At 34.8% G+C, this 22,148-nt stretch overlaps 3 protein-coding genes across 4 annotated transcripts in view; 2 read left to right on the forward strand and 1 right to left on the reverse strand.

The window, feature by feature from the left end:
- Window positions 1–607: 607 nt before the first annotated feature.
- On the forward strand, window positions 608–6,707 carry LOC115236685 (sodium- and chloride-dependent glycine transporter 1-like). The gene is made up of 11 exons (XM_029809288.1): window positions 608–1,061; window positions 1,712–1,912; window positions 2,062–2,314; window positions 2,398–2,556; window positions 3,017–3,224; window positions 3,552–3,723; window positions 3,804–4,160; window positions 4,385–4,594; window positions 4,693–5,034; window positions 5,112–5,346; window positions 5,422–6,707. The coding sequence occupies exons 2-11, from the start codon at window positions 1,868–1,870 to the stop codon at window positions 5,586–5,588; spliced, it is 2,148 nt and encodes a 715-aa protein (XP_029665148.1). The 5' UTR covers window positions 608–1,061; window positions 1,712–1,867; the 3' UTR covers window positions 5,589–6,707.
- Window positions 6,708–8,356: 1,649 nt separating this feature from the next.
- LOC115236687 (cytochrome b561 domain-containing protein 2-like) lies at window positions 8,357–11,916 on the reverse strand. 2 transcript variants are annotated; one of them, XM_029809290.1, is made up of 3 exons: window positions 11,730–11,916; window positions 9,725–9,916; window positions 8,357–9,500 (listed from the first exon to the last, which is right to left on the reverse strand). In XM_029809290.1, exons 2-3 carry the CDS (start codon window positions 9,881–9,883, stop codon window positions 8,979–8,981), a joined length of 681 nt encoding a protein of 226 aa, XP_029665150.1. In that variant the 5' UTR covers window positions 9,884–9,916; window positions 11,730–11,916; the 3' UTR covers window positions 8,357–8,978. The 2 variants fall into 2 exon arrangements, with proteins under 2 accessions (XP_029665150.1, XP_029665149.1); XM_029809289.1 differs by having other exon boundaries at window positions 11,634–11,916.
- A 1,350-nt stretch (window positions 11,917–13,266) lies between these two features.
- The window catches only part of LOC115236684 (cytoplasmic dynein 2 heavy chain 1), a 20,588-nt gene continuing 11,706 nt past the window's right edge, over window positions 13,267–22,148 (forward strand). The window contains exons 1-20 of the mRNA XM_029809287.1: window positions 13,267–13,685; window positions 13,979–14,307; window positions 14,586–14,748; window positions 15,052–15,233; window positions 15,302–15,414; window positions 15,660–15,908; window positions 16,207–16,427; window positions 16,537–16,935; window positions 17,046–17,287; window positions 17,440–17,763; window positions 17,851–17,917; window positions 18,183–18,519; window positions 18,640–18,991; window positions 19,186–19,528; window positions 19,803–19,965; window positions 20,031–20,250; window positions 20,337–20,463; window positions 20,569–21,174; window positions 21,617–21,863; window positions 21,970–22,143. Of these exons, the coding sequence (XP_029665147.1) occupies window positions 13,446–13,685; window positions 13,979–14,307; window positions 14,586–14,748; window positions 15,052–15,233; window positions 15,302–15,414; window positions 15,660–15,908; window positions 16,207–16,427; window positions 16,537–16,935; window positions 17,046–17,287; window positions 17,440–17,763; window positions 17,851–17,917; window positions 18,183–18,519; window positions 18,640–18,991; window positions 19,186–19,528; window positions 19,803–19,965; window positions 20,031–20,250; window positions 20,337–20,463; window positions 20,569–21,174; window positions 21,617–21,863; window positions 21,970–22,143 (5,098 nt within the window). The 5' untranslated portion in view covers window positions 13,267–13,445. The remainder of the gene's footprint in view (window positions 13,686–13,978; window positions 14,308–14,585; window positions 14,749–15,051; window positions 15,234–15,301; window positions 15,415–15,659; window positions 15,909–16,206; window positions 16,428–16,536; window positions 16,936–17,045; window positions 17,288–17,439; window positions 17,764–17,850; window positions 17,918–18,182; window positions 18,520–18,639; window positions 18,992–19,185; window positions 19,529–19,802; window positions 19,966–20,030; window positions 20,251–20,336; window positions 20,464–20,568; window positions 21,175–21,616; window positions 21,864–21,969; window positions 22,144–22,148) is intronic.

Raw genomic sequence — 22,148 nt, forward strand, 5'->3', positions numbered from 1 at the left:
AATAGAAAGTGAAATTAATAATGCTTCTTTTTTTATCTCTTTTCTAAGGTTGGGTAAAATTTATAAAAATAAAAAATTATGATTCATTTTTTAATTATCTTCAATTGACTTGTTCAATCAATTAATTTAAGTATAATCAAGATAGACATAGATCCTTTATATGACAATTTCTTCTACATATTGTATATGATAATTTCAAAATAATATTTTACTTCCCTGAATTTTTCAAAACCTTTTAACGCACAATGCGGTTATTTGGAAGAATAATTCTTCGTTTTACATACGAAAAAAATTAAGATTTAATTTTTTTACATAAAAAAATTTCTGATCTTTACTCTCGTTATGCTTATCAGTAATGTTAATCTTCAAGTTATACATTATAGATGATAAACGGATTAATCCTTCCATTACTCCTGAATTTCATCGATTTCTTCTTGCGAGTACATATATGCATTTCCCTCCCTGAAGCTAAACCTGGCCTAAATAGAATAAATAATGATATGCGATAGCACTGAGAAAGTGGCCGAAGTAAGAGAGAGGATAGAAACAAGGTTTAGGATGGAACACAGCTCGCAGGAGCAGTAATATCGATCGATCTGAGTGGAGTTTGAGGCTCGCGACAGGTCTCATCTGGGCGCGAAAGAGAGAGAGAATATAGGGTAGTAGGAACGCGGGAGTGAACAGGGTTGTGGAGAGAGAGAGGTAAAGAGGGTCACAAATAGAAAAGCTCCCTTATAAGCAGACAGCCAGATAGGCCGGCGAGTTGCCCGGGCACGGATCGCTCCTTCAATCAATTTTCCACATCTGTTTGCCTCTCTTCATCTCCCGGTTCTTTTTCTTTCTCCTTCTTCCGTTCTCTTTTCGCGATCATAGACCTGCCGAGAGTGGCCTTGACATTTAATGACAGTGCGAGTCTGACCTTGGCAAGATTCTCTGTCAAGGTTGATAGGTAGATCGATAGTGTCAATCATCAGCTGTGACGAATACCGGCAACATGTCTGTGTTTCAAAATGCTTGAATGGATGTATGAATATGCGTGATTTTAGTCGATAAAGACACAAGTAAGTGACATACATATATAATATATACAATAAAGACACGAATTTATAAATTTATGTTTGGTTCATCGACATCATTTTATTTTAATCTTAATTTAAGTAATATTTTATCTCTTCCAGTATTATTTGCATCATCAAATATTAATTAGAAAAATAGTACTAATCGGAAATTGGTTAGTATTCAATTATAATTTATAATTAGCTTTTTTGCATTGAAAAAAAGCAATATTGTTGTATTAACAAGAATATTTTTAATATATTTTTAGTCAAACGAAAAAATAATTTAATGTAATTTTGAGATTTATACAATATTTATTTCAATTAAGTTATGTATAGAAATATTAAGTTTTTTTCCAACATGACCGATTGCGTCATTACCCTAGCGCGTATCTATCTTTCTGGTGTTAATCCAATAATAACTCAATTAGAACGCGAATAATTATTATTAAAATGATGTAGCGAATTTCGATATAGAGATGACGGAAAATCGAGATGAAACATTTTGTCCGCAAGAAAAAGTACTTGCTTTCTTGCATCTTTTTGTATTCTTTAGAATAAAATAAGGCAGTTTATCGTATCTTTTATGTGAGATAAACGTAACAATAGAAGAATATTTAATGTTCTAATATCAGCTAAAAAGTTTTTACACACAGAACATTCGAAGAAATGAACGCGTAAAACGTCCATTCGCTAAAGAGAGCTAATTAGTACGATTAACAATTGAATTTTAATGGATACGATTCGGTAGCCATGAGAAAACGAAGAAACAATTGATATTACGGCAGCGGGAAATCATATCGATGTAGAAAATGGAAGAGGCATCTTCAAGAATACGTCCTTATCTGGATTGGGATGTAAGTTAGATTTACATTAATTTGATGAATATCTGTCCGAATCTCATATATCATATATCATCACGATCGAATGCATCGCGTAAAATTATTTAAATAGAACTAATAAATATTATAAAAAAATAAATAATGATGTTATTTTTTTTTTATAGAATGAAGACAAATATTCAGTGGCCAATAGTCAAGCGCCCTTGCAGGGCAGTGAGGATGATCATCCGGAACGTGGAACCTGGACGGGGAAATTCGATTTTCTATTATCTCTTCTGGGGTATAGCGTAGGCCTCGGAAATGTCTGGAGATTTCCGTATCTCTGCTACTCGAATGGCGGCGGTGCTTTCTTGATACCATTCACCGTGATGCTCATCATCGCTGGATTGCCTCTTATGTTCATGGAACTTTCTTTAGGTGAACGAAACAATGATATCAAACACTTTGTGACAATGCGAATTATTTGCAACCGTTATATTGTCCTTTTTTCTATTCCACAGGACAATATGCCAGTCTCGGACCGGTAGCAGCTTACAAGCAGTTTTGTCCGTTGCTTCGCGGCTTAGGATACGGAATGGTTCTCGTTAGTTCCATTGTGATGCTCTATTATAATCTAATCATCGCCTGGACGCTGTATTACATATTTGCCTCAATTTTTGGTAAATAATTATACTGATGTATAGAAAATTTTATACGTAATTCGATTTTACTTTTAAGACTGACACAAATTCTCTGACAAATTGATACTTTTTTAACGACAATGTTTAGTACCATTGTTGTGCTAATAATATCAGATTTGTAAACGATTAAAGAAAAGGAATTTTTTTTAAAACTAAATTTTAGAAAAAATATAACTAGTGCGCACAACACTTTATTTCTTATTGTTAGTAGATTTTGGTAAACTTTGCTTCTCAATAAAATTTTATTTTGAAACTTAATTATACAAATATATGGAATTGAAAATTGGAAATTTTCAATGATTGGTAATTATCTTTGATATAATTTTCCTCTTGCGCCATGGAAAGATTAGCTCTTGATTCATATAAAAACGCCAATCATTAAAATTAAATTCTGTATATTTTAAACTTTTACATTTATTTATTTAAATTTCTTGCACAGGTGGTTGGGAATTGCCTTGGAGCAAATGCGAAATAGAGTGGAGTACCGAGGATTGTTTCATGCCAGACGCTGCTGAAGCTTGTGTCTCTCAAAACGCTACTTATTTTAAAAGAAAATGTCTCAATTCAACTCAAATGACTGCGATGGGTTTGTTTATCGAGAATATAACTAGTGCAATCAAAAGACCGCCGGCTGAGGAATATTTTCAGTAATGACATACATCATATAAGCTAATTATGTTTTTTCTCAGCGCTTTATTTCATTTATCTTATCACGATGTTTTATCAATTTGTCGATCTAATTTTGTATCTGTATAAGTCATATTTGTACAGCCATACTTTTTACCTTGTGATGATCAGCCTTTTGCATATGCTTTATCTCTTGTGAACTGGATTAGTTTTTTAATAATAATAATAATATAATTTTAGTTCAAAATATATAATTCGTAATATGAATAAATACATAATTCACTCTCTTTTCAAAAGCAACAATTAAATAAAAAATATACAGAGAGAAAATTTTCTCGTTTCTCTAGGAATCATGTATTGGGAATTAGTAGCGGGATTGAGGAAACTGGATCGATTCGACCATTCATGGCGGCTAGTCTTTTTCTAGCATGGATTATCGTATTTCTTTGTCTGAGCAAAGGCGTTCAAAGCTCGGGCAAAGTCGTATACTTCACCGCTCTTTTCCCATACGTCGTTCTGGTATGTTCATAATTAATTTATGATTATATGTAACAGAAATTTAGCGTTTTTTATAAAACAATTGTATATTTTTTTCCTAGGTCGCTCTTTTTGTTCGTGGAATTTTACTTCCTGGCGCTAACGAAGGAATACTTTTCTATCTGACACCCGATTGGAAAAGATTAATGTCTGCTAAAGTATGGGGAGATGCCGCGGTACAGATCTTTTTCGCTTTGAGTCCGGCCTGGGGAGGTTTAATCACTTTAAGTTCGTATAATAAGTTCACCAACAACTGTTACAAAGACTCTTTAATTGTGGCGATTAGCAATATTGGAACTTCCTTCTTCGCCGGCCTGGTCATCTTTTCGGTGATCGGCTTCCTTGCTCATGAGCTCGACGTACCAGTGGCGTCAGTGGTAGATGAAGGCGCTGGTTTGGCTTTCATTGTTTATCCGGAGGTTATTATCAATTATATATTTAGATCTTAATTAAGTATAGGAACTATGCACATTTTTTCACATCTTTCATCTTTTATCATTTATTCATATAGTATTATTTATGCTAAGTGAAAAAAATTAAATTGAATGAGATATGTAATCTTCTCGTCAACTTATATATTGGCGCGCTATATTGATATTCAAATATAATCATCAAAGATTCTTTGTATGATGACTGTTCGTAGGTTGTGTCTCGTCTGCCGATTGCGCCTGTTTGGTCGCTGCTATTCTTCATCATGTTGCTCACTCTAGGTCTCGATTCGCAATTCGCTCTCATGGAGACTGTTACTACGGCGATGCTCGATGGCATTCCAGCATTGAGAAATTATAAGATTTGGGTCGTTTTAGGAGTTTCAGTAATCGGCTATGCCGGTGGCATTATTTTCACCACGAACGTAAGTTTCGTTTAGTTTTTGTTTTTTGAATATAGAAGACAAATTATTCTAGATTTTTGGCACATATTATTGAACCAACTTTCATTTTTCTTTCATAGGCCGGCATGTACTGGCTGCAATTAATGGACAAGTACGCTGCCAATTGGTCCGTTTTGTTGATCGCTATAACCGAATGTATTCTCGTGGCATGGATATATGGAGCGGATCGCTTTCTGAACGATGTTGAACAGATGATCGGGCCTCGAGGTCGTTTATGGAGATTTTTCTGGACGTGGATGTGGAAAGTTATCACACCCGCCGCACTATTCTTCATTCTCTGCTTTAATTGGGTAAAATACGAGCCTGTCAAATATGGAACTTACATTTATCCGAAATGGGCGGATGTATTAGGCTGGGTTATCAGTATGCTTCCCGTTTTAATCATTGTCGGTTTAGCTATAGTAAGTTGTGAAACGATCTCTTTATTTAAATACAGTAGCATGATGACGAATATTCTATACAAGAGATGACAATTTAGGATCAACTGAAAGAACAGCGTGTGCGATCAGCTTATGATGACGATGACGAAGATGATGATGATGACGATGAGCTCGATAACAGCGAATCCTATGAAAAATCAAAGAAAAGAAAGGGCAAAAATAAAAATATATGGGATCGTATAAAAATATTGTTACAACCAACATCCAACTGGGGTCCGGTATCGCGAAATTCTTTCACACCTTCCAAAACTCTGATTCATACGCCTTCCTCAGGTAATGATTGTTCATCACTTCGAATGTCAATAATCATGGACATCGAATTATAATATTTATATTCGTGTCTCAAAGGACCACCGGGAGCATACGATTCAGTACGAGACACGATTATTTTGGTGAATGGTCAACCGATGATGGTACAACCGCCCAGCGCCGTCACCACAACTCAGAAACTTCCCGGACCATCGATTCTTAAGAATTCTAGTAAAACCGATCTAATTACCTCGCAGCAGGTATGATATGATACGTTTGTTTTACGTACAATAACAAAATCTTAAAATAATTATGTCGAAGATACAGTGTGTCCAATATAAGGTAAGTCTAATTGGAATGAACAAGTATTCTCACATAATGTTGGCAATATCAATTACGATTGGCAATATGAGATGAATTATTTTATTGTATTTTTTTATTCAATTCTATTTATAAAACAATATATCTTAAATCGTATTTTTTTCTAAATTATTCTATCAAAAATAATATAACTTTTATATTGGATTTAATCCTTACGATTAATTATTCAAGAAACAGGCCTTTTATTAAACATGTGTATAGGCTTTTACAAATTCTTTATCTTGTTTTGTAGTAAATTAAGATTGCAATAAATTTTTTGCAGTAGTAAACTGCGATATTTCTCCCTAATCAAATAGTTTAATAGCAAAACTTGAATAAAAAGTTAATTAAAAGTTTGTAGCCAAAATATGGCTAAAAATGCAAGAATCTGTATAAAATTAAGTAGTGATTAAAAGAAATTGAAAAAGATACGATATCAAAATGTATGATACGGGATATTACAATGATTCATTTCATAATACATAGATAAATATTTATTTGCAAAGATTGTTGATTATTTTAACTATGCAATGGAATAGAGAGAATTAGAAGCTATATGTATAACTTATTACACATGAAAACGAATTTACGATACATCTAACAAATGGAGAGATGAAATTAGTAAAGATAAAAGTAAGTAGCACGTGAAAATAAAGAAACCGAGGAGAAAATTTAATGTATAATAATCCCTTACAGTAAATGTCGAAAATCGCTAATATCTATTGGTACGTATCTTTTTAATGTGCAAAAGTTTTCAGGGAATAGATTATAGATATTTTGGATATGCAGTAAAAGATGATAACGAATGGAGAAGTAGACAAGAAAGTTGTAAGATGTATTATAATTAGTGAATTTATGGAGGAAGCTAATATAAGTTTATTGACGAGTATATAATAGCGCAATTAGCAGAAAAGATTGAAATTCTTTATTTTAACGCAAAATATTTTTTGAATAATATTAAGTGATAAACTAGCAAAAGATTGTATATCTCAACTATCACTATTATAATTAAAAAAAAAAAAAAACTATTGATGCCTTGAGATAATTTTTTTTCAAAGGAAAGACAATTCCGAATGAGTTGAAAAATTTATAAATGAAAAGAGTAGCTTTAGCTCTGAATGGATTTGCATATTTGGATATCGATATATCAATTATCCGAAGCGTGTCTTGTTCAGAATAGCTTTTACTGTTTATATAGCTTGTACTATTAATCATTTTGTGACATGATACTCTCCGGTAGAGATCGGTCTTTTAAACTTTCATAATTTTATTTTCAATATATCTTCTCTTCTCTATAAAATGACAGATGAATCGGAAATCAAATCTTTTTGTTTGCAACTAAAATCAAAAACTATTACAAAATTAGAAATCTAAAGATTTTAGAGAATGTGTAACGGAAATAAAGGTATATTTTAATAATTCCATGACTAAAACTGAAACAGCCTCTATAAATATTATAATTAATATGAATGCACGTTCAATTGCAATATTAAATAATTGTGAAATTTTCACTTTAGATTATACAAGTTTGTACAAACACGAAAGTAAAGAAAAAGAACGTTTTGATAAGCTGCATTTCGAGAAAGTTACATATAGCCAATATGTTATATTATAAAAGTGCCGTTAGATCTACGATTGCTTCTCTCCTTGAATCAATCACCCATTAAACCAGTTAGATGTTTAATAATATTAATGTTTTTAGACTATATGCAAAAGTTACCTGATATATGGCGCGGCCTTTAATGATTATTAAAAGTATATAGCTTGCCGTGCAAAAAAAATAATGATAATTAATAATGTTAGTCACTGGTTCTGTCTCATACCGGCCAAGTCAAATGGTTGACTGTTTTAATAATAAGTAGGATTAAGAGCAATGACGCATTGTGAACAGTAACAACGCGGCGATAATACAATAATAACACTATTAAATTCGATCGAGTTAGTTTATGGGAATAATTTCAAATCTAAAAAAAAATAAGATCTGATATAAGCCGCATTTTTTCGTTTACATCGTAAGATTTCTGTTCTAACAATTAAATAATTTTACAAAACAGATAAATTGTAATAATTAACAGAAATGACAGATTTTTTTGTTTTGTGTTATATTTTTGTGGCAAGTGCTTGAAGAAATTGTTATTATCGCATAATGTTACAGTTTTAATTGTGTCATTAGGAGCAACCAGTAGAGCGAACAGTACAAAATAATGTATTCTAATATATAATTATAAAACATGAAAAAGAAGCTTCTCTCTCTTTTTTAAGAGTAGCTTCTTTTTTATAATAGAAAAAACAGATTGTAGAAAAAGGAGCTTCTACTCAAGATCATTATATTCGAGGATGTATTTGCGCAAAAGAAACGCGTTTCTTTGACTGGCTGATTTGCGCGATTATCTTTAGAATAAATATTTTCTGTAAGAAAGCGATTTTATTGTAGAACTGATAATATGAGAGAGATACTGATGTTTTAATGTTAAACAGTTACACTAAAAATAGCATACAATCAAGACACAATGATGCCTTGAATAAATGTATACAAGGAAGAGAGTTACAGAGCAAAACAATATAAAAAAATGATTCTATTTCGAAGACAAAACGAGGTTGTATGTATGTGTTTACATATTGTTGGATAATCTTATATAATTGTATGGAAGTAAAAGAAGAAAAACGAGGGACTGAACTCAGACAAAAATTATTAACGATTCAGAAAAGTTATTACATGTTAATATGTGAAGTAAAGTATATATAAAGATATGTGGAAATATCAAATAAATACGCGCGTTGTGTTTTACTATATATATACATGTACATTGTATTATAAAAAATATATATAGCACACCCACACACAAAAATACATACACGTGCGTACGCGTATATATGTATAAATTTATAATGTGTGAGATAAATGTATATGATGCGTGTGTAATCAATAAAGTATTGTTATTCATGTGGTATCAACGATGCGCTACCGGGTTTTTTCGCCATAATTGATTGATCGTTGGTATAGAACGTGGTATTTTTTTCTTTATTATTCATATCAATGAATAACATTTCCCGATGGTATCGGTGAGGCATAACATTCAGCTAACAAGATTAGTTCTACGATCTTTGGCTTCTCGCTATTCCATTGGGTATTCTACGAAGATTACATCAAGAACACAAGACACCCAATTTTTATAATCGTTAGTTTTTCGATATAATTCGATCGATCAAGTATATTTTGTTTCTCAGGGCGACGACTTCTCGCAATTGGTTTCTCTCGAGGTGCGGCGCGATCAGACATCAGACTTTCGTCACCCTTACGTATCACTCGAGGGTGGTCCAAATACGACTCTGCACCTCGAGAAAGCGCCGAGTATCGGTTTCACGAGTATTAAAACGCCCGCGAAAAATAATGATGCAAAGATCAAGTCTCTTCCCGTGACGGTGCCGGGCCACCACTTGGTGTAGGTTCCATTGATGAGAGTCGCCAGTAAAAGTATAATCATGCCGATGCCGCCGCAGGCATGAGCGACCTTGATGAGCACTGGTCTTATTTGTGGATATATCCATACCGTGTTGTTGGCCAGGATTCCGAAAGTGGCGGTCAGAACGGACAGTATAATCGTTACCAAGCCCAATTGTGAATGAGTCGTGGCGAAATGCTTTCTATCATTGTTTATCTTGTTGACGATAATGATGATGAAACCGATCCCGATTATGGTTAGACCTATCGTGTGTAGAATCCAGTGTATCGTCACTCGGTTACGCCTGGGTAGCCTCGAAGCAATGTACGCCTCACCGGAGATGCTGAAGACAGCCTCTGTGATCAGCAGACCGACCTTCGCCACAACAAGAATAAAGAAATATCGGGAATTATAAAATTATAATACAATAAAACTTTGCAACAGAAAGATTAAAAGACATACTGCATAGTAGACAAGATTCATAATAGTTTTATCCATGATTTTTATACATATTGTAATCATAAAACATGAACACTCTGACTTGAAAATTATCAAGCCTTTTTATTATTTCTTTTATAGTAATTTAAATTGACACTTACCCCAACAGACATGCAAATCGGATGCCAAGAGAAGAAACTGTAGTGTCCAAAAGCGACTACCAGGATATATATCACAGGAGCCACGAGTAGAAAATGCGTCAATATCGAAAAAGCGAGCGTAATGACGCTCGGAGACCCTTTGTTACCTTCAATGCTCATGTCGAGGAGGAAGCGATAAAGTTTTTTTGACACCTGAAGAAAAAAAAAGAAAATGTATTGTATATATAAAAAATATGAAAGTGGATCTCTATCTATAAATATGCAAACAAACATAGAGAAAAGACAAAAGGTAAAAACTAAAATTAAATTTTATAAAATGATAAATGTATAGATTGTTGCAAAATTTTTAAACTTTTAATTAATTACTTACATAAAAAAATTTTTCCCAATTTTTTCCTGCTCTTTAGTAAGACTACAATTCTTTTTTTAAATTGATACTTTACAATACTAGTTTGTCGTGTTCTACATGTTTTATTCGGTATAATATGTTGCGAGGAAGTTTAAAAAAATTCAAAAAAGAAGGTTTGGAAGAAATCCAACTACTGTCCATAAATGTAAAGTTCTATGGACGCCATGCAAGCATCTCTTTACGTAATTCCTCGCAATTATTACGAGCCTTTGAATGCACGATGCATGATTCATCCTTAATTATACGGAATAATTTCTCGCGTTTTCACAACACATATCCATCTTCCCTATTTTTGTTATCTTAGTTTATCTGACTAAATTTGAATTTTATGTATACGCGCACATGTATACAAGTCAATTAAATGAAACGTAAACAAAAACTTAATTATACACACATATTTATACAATCATAAACAAGTGATAATTTTTTTATCTCTCTCTTTCTTTATCTCTCAAATATGTTCAAAACTTATCAATTCCGAGACATGATAGTAAATTACAATTTTATTAGAATAAGGAAAGAATGTCTTCCTTATGATTTCGATTCTATATCAAGAAGTAATTTTAGTATGATATTTTATATATATTTTACAATATATAAAATATATAATTCATGAGAGATATAATTCTCTACACGATATAATATGCGTTAAATTAACGGAAAAAGTATTATATTTATAAAGAATATTGCTGTTTTCTAAGCAAAAATACGCAGTGAGTTAAAAATAATCGACACCTATTAAGCAAGATCATGGCACTAATTAAGCAATAAAATCCAAGTCTTGGGATGAATTCATTTTGTTAACGATTTGATAAATATCGATAAAAGAAGCACATGTTGCGAGTAACGATACAAAAATGCCACTCGGTCTGTTGTTGATCATGGAATGCAGAGTGCATTTGACCCTGCATTTCGACAGCTGTACAAATATTAAAATTAAAGATAATCAGAAAAAGGGATTTACATGGTACCATCTGTATATACTCTTCAATTGACAATTATTTTACGTGGCATTTATCAAGAAAATATCTAACATATAAAAAGTTTTACAAGCACTGTTTCGTTTTGATTATAGATATTTTATTAAATAGAATACACAGTGAATATTTTACTTGAAAAGTCAGTGTTTCTTTAACAAAAATTTTACTCGTGCAGCTTTTTTTAAAAAAAGATTTTTTTTATTTTTAATATTAAATTTAAACATTTCCAATATTTAATTGATTAAATTAACCGATTAATTTTGTTAATGTGTAAAATAAACGTAATGCTAGATAAAGAATAAAAAATTTTATTATTTATTCGCACTTTTCTCAACTAAGAAAATTATTTCTATTATTTGCAACTCTCAAAAACTATAACTATAATAATTAGAAGTACTTGAAATGTCTCAAATATGTCATGAGATACTATGCCATTAGATAATTCTTTACTCTTCTTTTTTCTTTCTAAGATAGTGTTTAATAATATACAACAAAATATATTAATAAAACTATTATTCACCATAATTCTTGACTTTATATAGAAGACACTCTTAGACAATTCCTACGCGAAAGTCGCCGAACGTGTATAGCTGTCAAGCAAACCTCTTTAACTCACCGCGAGTACCGTTCGACTGCCGCATAAAGTTGTCGCCTATTCTTGAGGAGAAAATATGTCGTTGGAAAAAAAAAGCCCAAATAGAAATCTACTTTCGAACGCTTTGTCTGCGTGAAACAACAAATCGAGCTCACACGCGCATGTTCGCGATACGACTGAGCGTCTGGAATGGCGATCTAGGTTGTGGATCCATGGATCATTATCGTGGCGTCGGTGGCCGATGAGGAAACATTGCCGACAGTATCGGCCTTGCAGTATCCGAGTATATGTCGGACTATATTCAGTCAGAGACTTCTTCGCGAGATATCGATGCTCCTTCATCTTTCTCAATATTTTTAAAAACTTTTCTCGCTTCATCATTTTCTGCGTAAAATTTTCTCCCGTAAAACAACGAATAATGTAATAAATAATAATGGAAGATAGAATTGTCGGAGAGTCGTTTGCCGAGGGTCCGAGAGGAAGGTGCTCCGATATTGCGGCCTTGATGCGAGCAAGCACGCGACACACGCGTACGTTCCGATCGCATAAGCACTCGTAAGGCGCAAAGTATGCACGCTCCATAAATTTACAAGGCATCCCGCGCATAATGCAGTCAAAGAAACCGAGGGAGAGTACTTACGTAGGAAACACTTTATAACTTCTCAATATCTGACGTGTATCTCTAAATTTTTTCTTAGAGCTGCGAGTTATTCCTCCTTTTCAAGAGAGAATCTACGCGTAACTTAGATATTTATTTCGTGTAAAGATAAAATTATTTTATTCTCGCATCGTATTCAACATTTTATTTGCAATTAAAATCATTTTCTTTCATGATATACTTGGATGTTTTTATTATAATTTTTTAGTATAATTTACGCAATCTATTCGCGTAAAAATTACAAGTTATGTGTATACGTAGCGTCTTTTTAAGAAGTCATAAGTTCCAGCTGATTAGAAGCACAGTTAGAAGCTGTCAGATAAGATTATTAATTATAGCTTTTTTTCTTTCACATAACACAGAGAACGAGTTGAGCTCATTAATTGTGCGTTTAAGCTATAACTGTGATAAATTTAGTAACCGGCATGATAATATCAACACGTACACTTGCTGAGAATCAATACTCTTGGATTTGAATAATAATGTCAGTTAACTTTTTCTTTAAATAGAATAAATATTTTCTTAATTTAATGTACTTTTTTAATTCAATATACTTTCGCAATTTTATATGCAATTTCTTTCAACGATTAATCAATAATTATTCATATTTCTTCAATCTCAGTATATATTGTATTATATGGACGATTCACATATTGAAATTTGACGCATTTTACGAGGTTTTAAAGTGTTTATGATACGGCATTGTGTAAAAATATCGTTCTTTTATTATATAACCTATGTAATATAATATACTACACATAGCTATAATTATATTACACACATATATAATATACTATACATACCTATAATTATACCATACATATATTTATATATAAGGTCAAAGATTTTTTTACTATAGTGCGATTAGATAGAAAGCAATCTGACAGATTGGAGCAGCGTCACGCGCATTCGCGCACGTGCAGCGATGCGTGTAACGATAGCTACAGCTGTTGTGTGTTGATGGCTGGTCGTCGTGACGACCCGGCACCTCCTGGTGAGCCCGATTACGTCGCTTTTTCAGGAAATCACCGAGACCATTTGTGACGCGTTGCAAAAAAAGCGTGTTTAAACCGATCGAAATGGTAGTCGTCGATAAACGTAAATATCTCATAGCCTCCACGGCGGGATATTTCTTCGGCGCATCCGTGCAACACGATGAGGATGATATCGAGGATCGAGAGATCCTCGATCGTTTCTTGGAGCAGTCGTCATGTAAAATTCTGTGCGCCAGACCAATCGACGCGGATCAGAAGCAAGTTCGTTTGAAATTGAGCACCGAATTGGGCGCCGGGACGGTCAACAATTTGGTCTTCTTTAAGGTACCTTAACAAAGCTTCTACTATAGGAAGGAAAAATGTATATCTACAAGTAGATGAAAATATAAATGTAATGAGTAGAGAAAAGAAGCTGCTGTTGTCGAGAAACATTTTCATTTGCTTTTGATGCAACCGTTGATTTGTACGTTTCTCTTTCGTTGATCTTTAATGACTGTCATATTGAATTCTGACGAGCGCGATTATTCCTCGACAATAGAAAGTATTTTCTAGAAAGCTGAAATACGATTTAGTCAGGCACGTCATATACATTGCTGATGGTGCAAAAATGAGCGCAGATGACAGCGGCGGTGATTACGGAAGAGAACTTTCACGACGTGGTCCAGGTGGCTTCCATCGGCTGCGGAGACGGATCGGTATTGATCGAAGGTCTTCGTCAGGTTTGGGCGCCGACTCTCCGATCGTCGGGCTTAAGCACATCGTATTTGAAGAAACTCGAAGAGAAGCTGCTCAGCTCCGGATTCTCGATCACCGTCGCAGAGGAAGAAGAGTATTGGCGACGGAAGCGAGATGAGGTGAAACGGTCGCACGAGAAAACTATTTGCGAGGAAGCCGCCAAATCGGTGAAGAACATCAGGGTCGAACTCGAAAATGCCGCGGTGTCGAGGTGCATTTAATTTCCTTCCTGCATATCTTGAAATATGGAATATGAAATAATTAAAAAAGCTCCAAAGATATACACGATCGATGTTAATATTAAAATACTGTTAACAAAAAATTTTTCATATAAATGTATAACTTGTAATAATTTATAATAAGTAAAATGAAAAAAAAAAACAGGTTTTAATGTACTAAAGATTTTTATTCAAAGTTTCTTTGTTATTTTATTTAGATATCTTTACTATCTCTATTGTACAGTTATTATAACTTTTATGTTAAATATAGAGATGGATTAATCGCTGTAGAAGAGGCTTGTGAAGCCATTTCGGTATTCGTAGATGATTTATGGAAATTAAGCGGACCAGCGTATACCGAGGAACGAATGAAATCGTTTCTCGATGTAATTGGAAACGAAATGGTGCAATTAACACAGAATTATCTCAATGCGGTACGTCGACTTAAGAATCAATCATATATCGTTCACGATTAACAACTGTGTCTAGCAATAATAAAAAAAATTTGAAAAAAGTTTATTCATAAATTTTTAAAAATTTTTTGAAATGTCTATATAATTTTTTAAAAATAATTTGCAAAAAAAAACCGAATTTTTCTCTTGATAAATAAAACTTGAACCAAAATAATCAAATGAGCTTCTATGGTCGTTCAATTTTTCTTTTCAAAAACGCTATTAAACGATCGCTTGGTTATATAATACATATGATAAAATGATTTACGGAATATCGCTGGATAGGTTGACATAACCGAAACTCGTGCAAAGGATGAAACGATCGCACTTGGAGCGACAGTGTGCGAAAAGTGGGTAAACGCCACGCAGAAATTAACAGAACTTTTCTGGCCGCATTATTCGCTTCATCCTTGGCGAGGAGCGATCTTTGTACCCGGAAAATGTTCGAAGCTTGGCAAAAGTCTCAGGTAAAGCGACAACGCGTATGAAACGACTTGGAATAAATAACAGATATAGCCGCGATTAATTTCTTCAGGCAAATGTCAGACTTGCGTGCACAGCATCGCCAATTGAGCAGACTTCTGACCTCGAGCGAAAGATCTGGACTCGATATTGAGAAACTACTCCAATCATTTGATGACATGAGAGGTATCTCTATGGAGCTCTACTTTAAAGATATTCTACAATAATTTCCCGAGACAAATCGCAAGCACATATATCTTTGAATCTTTAAAATTAAGATCGACAAAATAGTCTCTTTCCTCGCGTGCCTTTCACGAATTACTTGACGATTAATATAACTAAAATAATTAAAAATAGAAACTAAGATTCAGCGAATTCTTGATCAATGCGTGTTAATAACATTTTAAGTAATAATTACGATTTACGATCAGTTGCATCGAGCGATGATGAACATTGGGACGATGAATGGGATAGACTGAGACGTAAGATTGAGGAGGGCCTGGTGCCAGCTGAGGAGCGCGTTGCTCAAAAGCTGAAGGATCATATTGCTGATGCTGATACTCCGAGTGCTTTGGTATCTGAATTTGGGAAATATAGCGAGTTAATGAAGAGGGAAGGGCTTAAGAGAGCATTGCGTGCAGAACGAGAATCGCTACTTGCGGCGTATCCTGATTTAATCGGTAAAATACTTTTGAGCATTAAATATTCTCTATATCGTTAATCATTATAAATATAATGCCATAAAATTCACAAAAAATTAATGCAGAAATAAAAAGAAAAATTTGTGAGTGTTTTTTTTACGTGCAGATATCGTTAATTATCGATTTTATATCGTGTTATTTACTATATATTTTTCTCTTCCGACGTTATCATTGTAAATATAATGTGATACATTTTAAAGACGTTAATTTACATAATTCGAGACTTACTCATCAATCATTGCATTTGTGTGTGTTTTTTCGAAACACGAAATTGTAGAAAGTCGTTTAGCTGGTCCCGATACGGAAGATCTTCTAGATGTTCCTAGAGTACTGCAAGAGGTCCAAGCCGCTAGATCTGCAGAAGTACGGCTAGAAAGTCTGGCTAAATTAGGGAAGGAATTGCTCGCTGATTTGCCAGGGTATGAAGAAGTGGCGACGCGATTGTCGAGCGCGTTGAAAGAAGCCGAAGAAAAAAGGCGGGATTTAGTCGAGTCATGGGTAATCTTTAATTACGTTTTTAATCTGATGCAATTTTTAAAATTGCATAAATTTTTTTATATCTAAAATGATATATTACTGATATTTCTTAACATTTGTATTCGTCCAGGTGAACAACACGAAGAGTGAGATAACTAGGAAGGAATTAAGCTTGGGCACCGATTCGCCAGTAGTAGAACTTACCGGCACCAGCATGATGCGAGTGACCTATGATCCTCGATTAATGACCCTGATCAGAGAAGCCAGAGCATTGTCCGGCGAAGGCGTCGAGCTACCGAGAGAGATTAGAGAACTCGTAGACAGAGCCGCGTCTTTAGCCGGACGAGCTAGAGCTCTTCAACAGGTCGCCACCTTTCATAACACGATCGGCGATCGAATGGTGCCCTCTCAAAGACCGCTCATGTTGACGGTGGCTCTCGAATTAGCGCGTGCTGTTCAGGAACAATCGGGTGTCGTTTGGTCCGACCCTCATCTCGTCGATGCGTATACCGCTCGATTGAAAGAGTTGGTGAGAATTTCGTTGTTATTTGTAAAGATGATACAAAATAAAACTGCAAATAAAATTAAATATAATATAATATAATATAATATAACAAAATTGGAAAAAAAAATTTTCAGGTGGTGAAGTTTGCTCGACAAAACTCAGAATTGATTTCAAAGCATTCCACGTTACGAGACTACGTGTCGAACTTGCTGAAAGGCGATGCTGTGCATCTTGTCGGAAATCAGAATGTATGGAAGGAGACATTGATAAGTATGAGAGCGATCGTCGACGCGGTGGATTCGGAGTATGGTAATGCAAAAGCTTGGAAACTACATTGGGATCGGCAACTCTTAAAAACACTGGGCGTAGCGTACAGGTATAACGACACACAAAAGATCCTGCTTGTAATTAAATTTTCTATATATAATGATATATTTAAATTTTATTTTATATAAACTTTATTAAATAATGTGACGCTTTTTTTTTATCAAAAATTCTTTGCGTAAAACATGTATATTTTGCGCATAGAAATGCTTTACCATCCTTGTCGAAGAAATTGTCCGAGATCCGAGTCGAGCTCACTTTTCGGGATGGACTTCTACAATGGAGACCGCCGCTCGAAGACATTCGCGCAAAGTTATATTCCGGTATACGCCGATCACTTTCCATTCCGGTAAACTTTCGGGGCGTCGGAGACGTCGCCGATGCACACTTTGGCGATTTGGTGCAGAAGAATGCGTATCTCTTTAGCGGCGTTTACAAGCAAGTAGAAATCGCTCTGTCCACTCTCGAATTGTTTAGAATGAAATGGCTAAACTTAGCAACGCCAGCCAATATCGATGTTGGAGAACGGTAAGCTAAATTTTAAAATAATGTATCGTAATACTGCTTTTTGTGTATATTATTGCATAATATTTTATATCATCTATATATATTTAGATTGAAAGGAAAACCTCCTCAAGAATGGGCGAAAGCGTTCAAGGAGGCCAAGCAATGGGCCCAAGAGGTAAGTTTTATAAATATTTTAAAGGTAAATTAGAAAGTACACTGTTCTCTTGAAAAAAAAAAAACAAAAAAAACAATGTAGATATTAAAAATCGGCACATTTTTTACTGTAATAAATTTTTGAGTATTGTGATATTTGTGTCTTGCTATTTTATTCATTTAAAAATGTAGCTTATGCTTTCCGATTTATTCTTGTATTAAGCGCACTTGTACTTTTATGATTTATATCGTTCCAATTAAATAATCATTTATTTTCACTGACGCAGGTTGGAAAATTAAGAGGTTGCGACGTGAAAATTTCATGCATATGCATCGACACGGCAACAACAAGGAACGATTTGGAGACTGCGACCCGTCATTATTGGGAACGTCTGTGTTCCGACTTAAGGGTGGAAGCATCCTCGCGTTTGATGGCTATCGTCGAGTTCCTGTCCTTCGCATCCAAGGAGCTTGAACGTAGGCCGCGCGATGTAGAGGAGGTCGGATTAGCTCACGAGGCCCATGCGCGTATCGAGCAACAGTCGGCAGGTATCGCTGAAGAAATGGAAGTCGTTGCTGTACTCGCCAAAGTTATGGCTGCATGGACCAGCGAGAAGCTCGATGGTAATATTTTTCCAAATGATACTTTAATGAAATTTTTTCCGTCTTCTGGAAACTGTTTCTTTTATAAATCTTTCTTAAATAAAAACATAAATTGAGTTCTCGTTGATTTTATCTTTACAGGCGTTAACGCGGCTCATGCCGCTTGGCAGGAGCTAGGGGATCGTTTGGAAAAGCATAAGGCTGTTATGGCGCGTTTACTGGAAGATGCTAAAGTTAATCTTCGCCATAAAGCGATAGCACTGAGAGACGAAAGAGAGAGATGGCAGGCCAAGTGGTCCGCAAGATCGGAGAATTTCACACTCGATTGGCTGATATTGATGAAGGAACGTTGGCTTAATTTAAATGCGCAAATGGATTCCTTGAAAGCGGATTGTAAAAGAATAGCTCTTGATCTCGAGAGTGTTCTGGAAGACGATGAGATTAATTTATCGCAATTGGAACGCGAATTGGAGATTGAGGAATCAAATTACAGGTTACTTTACAATGAAAGACACTTCATACAAAATTGATACAATACATTCGTATAATATTTATAAAACAATAAAATTTGGGTTATTTCTTTATTTTTTACTTCTAATTTATTGTATTAACGGAAAAAGATAACTTTTTATTATTTCTTTCTAAAATCAACAAAATTAATTAAAATACGCTAAATGCGATAAACAGGTTTCAATCCGAGTTTTTGGAGGAGTTGAAGAATCAGGAAACCGAAGAGTGGGCCGTGGCTAGGAGAAGATTACCAAGACTTCACGATTGGCTCGATTCTTGGGAGAGTAAGATTCGATTGCAGGATAACTTGGAGATCGACACCTTCGTTGGTAAAAAGATTAACGAAGTCAGATCTACGATCGAATCTATCCAGCTACTTCGAGGAGATGAGATTGCTAACGAGCACTGGACCGAGTTAATTCCTATATTAGACTTGAAGGTCGAAAATCCACGAGATATCACTTTAGGTGACTTGCTTGCTTGCTCGCAGACGCTGAAAAAAAATGAGGACCGAGTAAAGGTGAGAAATTGCAATATTAATTTAATGAAAATAATTGTGATAATGTAATTGTAATATTAGAATAGTGCAAGTTGTTAAAAAAAGTATCAATTTAGAAGTTTGGTATTAATTAAAATTTATTTTAGCATTTTTTCACGAAAGAAATATATGATTATCTTACATTACTGAAAGATAATACATTTCTAAGGCATAATATGGATAGGAAAGAGTTGTATATCTTTGTACCATAATTCTCAAATTTTCGTTGCATAAAATACATATTTTTTATTCTCAGGAAATAACGAAACGTGCAATCGCAGAAAGCGGAATTCGACAAGCGTTAATGGATCTGGAGATTTGGGAAAACACGGCATCTCTTCCGTTGCAAGAATCGACTGACAGTAAGAACATGACTATTCTATTAGTTGGAGATTACGGCAGTCTGTTAGCGAAAATAGGTACGTTTATTTATATTGATTGCGCAATTTGTATCATTTTATTTCAAATTGAATTCTTAAAACAGAGGAATTGAGGCTCTTGCTCGAAGGAGCCAAAGGCACATCGGGACACGAAAGATTCGCATCTAGAGCGGCACACTGCGAAACAGCTCTATCAGAGCTTGAGGAAAGAATTAAAGTTCTTAGCATTGTCCAGAGAAAATGGATTTACCTGGATCCAGTCTATGGAAGTGGAGCGGCTCCAAATGATTCCGGAAAATGGTCAAGGGCCGATAAAGAATTTAGGTTTATAATTCCCTCCTACAATTTTCTTCTATCTTATCTGTATATTATATTTAAACGTCAATTTGTATCCTTTTGTAAACTTTCAGATATATTATCGGAGAAGTATCTCGAGATCCCCGAGTACCATTCTTGAGACGACTTTCTCTACCAGCTTTAATAAATTTAAAGGATCTGCTAGATCGATGTCAGAAGAGTTTGGATGAATTTTTGGAGGTAAAATTCGATAATCGAAAAATAATTACATTTTTTGGGAAGAATCATGCGTTTTACGTTCTCATCCGATGTGTTATAACACGACGTAAAATTTTGAAATTTTAGGAAAGACGTGCAGCGTATCCGAGATTATATTTTCTCAGCGACGAGGATCTTTTGGAGCTTGTATCAGGCAGCGGACGAGGTTTGGAAGCTCATTTGCCAAAGTTGTATCACGGTGTGGGTTCAGTAGTAAAAGAAAACGATACATTAACAGCGATTGTGTCGCCCGAAGGTGAAATGTTAAAATTACCGGAGGCTATCGATCTCACTGAACCTCTACCGCGATGGCTAAATAATCTCGAGAATGGAATGAAAAAGGCTCTCTGTCAAAGTTTAGAGAAATGTTTGAACGACTCCACGCCTGATCCGTCCGTTTATCCTACACAGATACTGCTGCTTTCGGAAAGAATAGGATTTACCGAGCGTTGCGAACGCGCTTTGAAGGAGGGTCGCTCGGCTTTGCAAAAGCTTGTTGAATTTCTGGAAACGCAGAGAGCAAGATACAGAGGATTGGAAGACGCCGGTGACAAATTGACAGCGTTGAAAGCGCGCGGTCTTTTGTTGGATACCGTTCATCATTTGCAAGTGGCCAGGACATTGTCGAGAATTGTGGCAACCGGTGAGAACGCCGATTGGATGTGGTACAAACAATTGAAGAGTTACAGAAAAGTGAGTCTCGATTAAAAAATATGTTTGTGTCTTAATAAAGAGAATCATATACCGTGATAGCGATATAATATTTTACATTACTAGAATAATACGGTTAAAACTATAGAAAAATATAATTATTATATATAATACAATAGAACAGACTTCCACGTTTCGGAAATCATAATTTTTCGTATGTTATTTAAAGATATATTACGAGATATAAAAAAAACTTTTAACATTTTTATGCTCAAACCAATATTGCAAGAGATATCGCCATCTTTTGTATTTTTCGTATTTTGCGAAAACATCGACTTAACACATTTTGTTTAAAAGTGGATAATATTTTGTTATATTCAAGATTAATTCAAAAAAATTGTTCTTGTCAATAATATCTCTAGATAAAGAGCATTCTATATAACATCTGATTATTATATCGTGTATGATCTCGCATATTTTAAAGAATCAAGATACGTACGTGGTGCGATGTGCCGGCGCAGAATTACCCTATCTCTTCGAGTACCAAGGAGCGTCTATTGGCTTAGTGAGAACTCCCTTGACAGAAAAGTGTTTCCTGGCTCTCACGCAAGCTATGAAGCTCGGATTAGGCGGAAGTCCGACTGGTCCTGCTGGAACCGGAAAAACCGAAAGCGTAAAAGCGCTAGCATCCATCTTGGGTAGACTAGTGCTAGTTTTCAATTGCGACGAAGGTAAAAAGCTTCTCTTTCATCACTGTGCCAGTGATAAGAAATTGTAAGTTTTAATAACACGTTGATACATGATACCCATATATTGAATAGTCGACTTGATTTGTAGGGATGGATACTGGAAGTATGAAGCGTATCTTAGGAGGTCTAGCACAAGCGGGTGCCTGGGGTTGTTTCGACGAGTTCAATCGTCTCGAAGAGGATACATTAAGCGCGGTAGCGATGTTGGTGAGGCCGCTTCAAGAAGCGCTTCGAAACGGTTCTCCCGAGATTTCGCTAGGCGATCGG

Source organism: Formica exsecta, unplaced genomic scaffold (assembly GCF_003651465.1).
Source record: "Formica exsecta isolate Colony F162 unplaced genomic scaffold, ASM365146v1 scaffold26, whole genome shotgun sequence".
NCBI lineage: Eukaryota > Metazoa > Arthropoda > Insecta > Hymenoptera > Formicidae > Formica > Formica exsecta.

Excerpts from the sequence above, each read along its gene's own strand:
- LOC115236685 (XM_029809288.1), top strand. The coding sequence starts at position 1,868 with ATGGAAGAGGCATCTTCAAGAATACGTCCTTATCTGGATTGGGAT. Across the intron at positions 2,557-3,016 it reads CATATTTGCCTCAATTTTTG|GTGGTTGGGAATTGCCTTGG; the intron begins GTAAATAATTAT and ends TTTCTTGCACAG. Across the intron at positions 4,161-4,384 it reads CTTTCATTGTTTATCCGGAG|GTTGTGTCTCGTCTGCCGAT; the intron begins GTTATTATCAAT and ends GACTGTTCGTAG.
- LOC115236687 (XM_029809289.1), bottom strand. Across the intron at positions 9,501-9,724 it reads CGATTTGCATGTCTGTTGGG|GTCGGTCTGCTGATCACAGA; the intron begins GTAAGTGTCAAT and ends GTTGTGGCGAAG.